This window comes from Sinocyclocheilus rhinocerous, unplaced genomic scaffold (assembly GCF_001515625.1).
Source record: "Sinocyclocheilus rhinocerous isolate Xijiao unplaced genomic scaffold, SAMN03320098_v1.1 scaffold205, whole genome shotgun sequence".
In the NCBI taxonomy this organism is placed as follows: Eukaryota; Metazoa; Chordata; class Actinopteri; order Cypriniformes; family Cyprinidae; genus Sinocyclocheilus; species Sinocyclocheilus rhinocerous.
The window spans coordinates 26,609-30,396 of NW_015646169.1; the positions used below are offsets into that span (position 1 = coordinate 26,609).

The following is a 3,788-nucleotide window of genomic DNA, read 5'->3' on the forward strand; positions in this document are numbered from 1 at the left end:
CTGCTGGCAGTTTTAGTTTCATTTTTAAAGTATCTTTTCAGTTATTTAAATAATTTAATTTAATATATGACAAGCTGCGCAAAAAATCGCGCGAATATGAACGTGGTTTGGCGCAGCTCGTCAGTGAACAACGGCTCTGTGTAGTTAATGCTGCTCAATGTGAATGCACGCACGTGATGGAGATTTGCCGCTGATTAAAGAACCGGCTTTCTGACAAGATGCGCGTTAAATATCGTATGCGATTTATCGTGCAGCCCTAATCAGGACCTGGCGATTTATTCACATCTAATTATTTTAAAGCAGAACAAATATCGGAGAGAGTAATTTGATGAAAAGCAAACTCTCTTGTCCATAAATTATGTTCAGATTCAAGGAATTCTAAATCTAAATTTATATCATTATTTGTTTGAAATAAAAAGCCAGATGCAATAAAATGACTATTAAAACTATTAAGCATTTGCTTTTTGTCTACAATTTTGGTAGAATCTGTCATTATACAAGGGGGAATCTCTGTAATTGTTTTGTTACCAGTTAGAAACGTAATATTCCTCCATAACTTTGTCAGATTTTCTGTGGTTTTATCAAGAAAGTAATCTGATTTAGCCTTTCTAACTGCACACTTGTTGCAAAGCTGCCTAAAATGCAGCCAATCAGAATTTAAATTTGTTTGTCTAGCCTTAGCCCATGCTGCATCCCACTCTTGAATAAGATCACATAAAGCAGTCGAGAACAATGGATTATCACAGCATTTAACTCAAAGGTGCGTGCTTATTAATAATAATAAATATAAAACTATTATAAAAATTGTCCCAAGCACAATCAACATCTGGAATTAAAATAATTTTATCCTAATCAATTTAAGCAAGATCATATAAGAGAGTTTGTTCATTAAAATATTTAAAGAATGATTTCTGAATGATCATGTGACACTGAAAACTGGAGTAATGATGCTGAAAATTCAGCTTTACCATCACAGGAATAAATTGCATTTTAAAATATCTTAAAATAGAAACGTGTTATTTTCCATTGTAATAATATTTCACATTATGGCTGTTTTTTTTTTTTTTACTGCATTTTTTATTAAATAAATCCAGCCTAGGAGAACATAAGACACTTATTTCAAAAACTTTTGAGCAGTAGGGTATGTATACCTTGATCTGCCATGAGCTGTCACATTTGACCAGTTTGAAGTTTTTGCTAAGGTTGCTGCTGCTGCTGAAGCACACTTTGATGATCTTCACAGGACCGCCATCTCCAACAGGACCGAGGTCTGGGCTTTTGATGCCCCCATCCCAGTCCTGGGTGGGTACCTTCCAGGAAAGGGTGCTTGCATCACTCGCCATGTCCTCAAAGATATCCACACACCATTACACAATCATCTCATCTGGTAATAAGGCCAGTTTGGAAACACAAGAACAGGGTTTTTTTATAGTTAGCTGAACCATGTGTGGCATGTGCCAATGCATTTTCCATTAATGGCATTAATGGCAATGGTATATAATACTTTTTTACACTTTTACTATTTTGTCTAAATAAATTAAAAATAAAAAAGCAGTCATTTTAGAAGTGAAAAAATGAATGTATGCATCACAACATTGTAATTTACAGCATGATATACACACAAAAAAAGGGAAATCAGAATGCACAATTATATATACAATATCAACGGTTATAATAAATTTAAAAACTCTAAAATCATCTGATAACTAATATATGGTACCCGCATACTGTGCATTAATATAAGACTAACTAAAAAAAATAAAAAAATAAAAAAAACCTTACCAGATTCAAAAGCACACATACCATTCACTTACTTCAAGACATCCATTAGACCAAAGTTTACACTGTGTTTGCTCACACTGGTTGTGTTTCTGTGCTCAAATAATTATGTCTCTCTGTCCTCACACCCATGTGATTGTACTGGAATGCAGATCTGATACAATATGGACTGATGTGCAGTGTGGTGTCACATACTGTTCTGAAATTATCAGAGGGTGTTTGACATAAAATCTAACGGTGCAGCAAGATGCTAGTTTATAGGAGGTTTATAAATGTATGTAGGGTCTGTCTTACTGTGTTGTTTGCCTGAGGCAACGAATTCCTAGAGGTAAGGCTACACGTCCTTTTTAACTTACTCAAGCATGACTCCATGCTACCTGTATTCGTAAACAGGCAACTGAACATTCATCTTGTGCAATGCATGCATATGACAAAACCTTTGTGTTAAATACAGTGAGATTAATTATAATCCCTTATTGTTACTATTTTAAAATTTGTCATGAATGCCAAGAATAAATGTGTCAGCTTTATTTGGTTTCAGTTTCAAGTCTTCATTTTAAGTGACTAATCATTTGTTTACACAGGGCTAAAGTTTCAGTGTCACACTTGACTAAAGTGGACATTGCTTTTAAAGTTCGGTTAGTAAAAAAAAAAAAACATCATCAGTGTAGCAACCAGAATGGCTTGACTTAGTTGTTCTGAAATAGTTAATCTATAGATAACAAGTATGCGGGATTTGACCTCTTAGTTTTTGCAAGCTAACACCAGCTCCAAGCTACAGAGCACACAGAGAAAACAGGACTAGAACAAGGGAGGAGCCCTACATATGAAAACAGATTTTTATTTACCTGGAAAAAAAGTATTTCAATGTTAAATTCTAAAACAACGAAGATGATACATTTTTAGTAGTTTTATGTGTCTAACATTTTTTTATTAGACATTTAGAAGTAATTAAATTAGGCTATATATAGTTCTATATTTTGTTGTTTGAAACATATATAGGCTATGCCCTGACTGAGAGCAGGAGGCAAATAAACAAATAAATATGGATAGACACTCTTGTGTTCTGTTGTTCAAGTTATTTTAAAAGTTGATGTTCTAGTTGATTTTCCCCATGCACCTATATAATGCTTAGCTTTTAATTATATAATTGCATGTGGTTTCCTGAAACATAATCATCCTCACCCAAAAAAAGCCAAATACAGAGGAACTGTATTGTCTTGCAGTTGTCACTTATCAAAGGATGAAATACTTAGTTCAGAAACTGACAACCTTAAACCCTTCTTAAGACGAAATGAGCACTAAGGTAAGGCAGACAGCACTATTAAATCCTAGATAGCAGGTTTCGTGCGGAGCTATGGAGACACTGGAATGCGCGTGCACATAACTGTACCAGCGGAGACTTGCCCTCCCAAAACACACACATATTGCCTACATATATAAACGCACGTTAAAAGAGATTTAATATAAAGTTATGTCTTATAAGTAATATTATATCGACATATTACGACACTTTTGGATCCTTCTTGGATACATTGCACGTTTTGTGATTTTAATGAGTAACTAACTATTTGATTAACAATTTGGTGTGACTAGGCTATTTGTGTAAAAACAGCTAGTGCGATGTTTCGCCCACCGCTGTATTCAATTACGTTAAATTGCTCACTAACCTTGCGAAGTTGTGGCTCTTGGTTTTTTCCTATTTCCTTAAAGTCCCCCAGTCAAAGTCCAGCTCTGAGACTCAGGTAGACAGAGAGACGGCTGCTGAAGCCACTCCTTTCGCTTGAGTGTACTTCCTATTCGTTATAGGTGAGAGCAAACGGTCACCACCAATAACACGTTCTCATATAGTAGGCCTATATATTATTATATATAATATACACACATATGAGTAGAAACGCCATCCAGTTTGCTAAAGTCATAATATTTTTTTAACAGATAATTCATGAGAAATGCTCAAATGGCAGGAATCATAATAATAAAAAAAGTCTACCTAATTTTCCTCAACT

At 34.6% G+C, this 3,788-nt stretch overlaps 1 protein-coding gene across 1 annotated transcript in view; it reads right to left on the reverse strand.

Annotated features, from left to right (window-relative positions):
• The window catches only part of LOC107707077 (protein-tyrosine kinase 2-beta-like), a 19,996-nt gene extending 16,470 nt beyond the window's left edge, over positions 1–3,526 (reverse strand). Inside the window, exons 1-2 of the mRNA XM_016510957.1 lie at positions 3,450–3,526; positions 1,152–1,384 (exon numbers count right to left, since the gene is read on the reverse strand). Of these exons, the coding sequence (XP_016366443.1) occupies positions 1,152–1,343 (192 nt within the window). The 5' untranslated portion in view covers positions 1,344–1,384; positions 3,450–3,526. The remainder of the gene's footprint in view (positions 1–1,151; positions 1,385–3,449) is intronic.
• Positions 3,527–3,788: the final 262 nt, after the last annotated feature.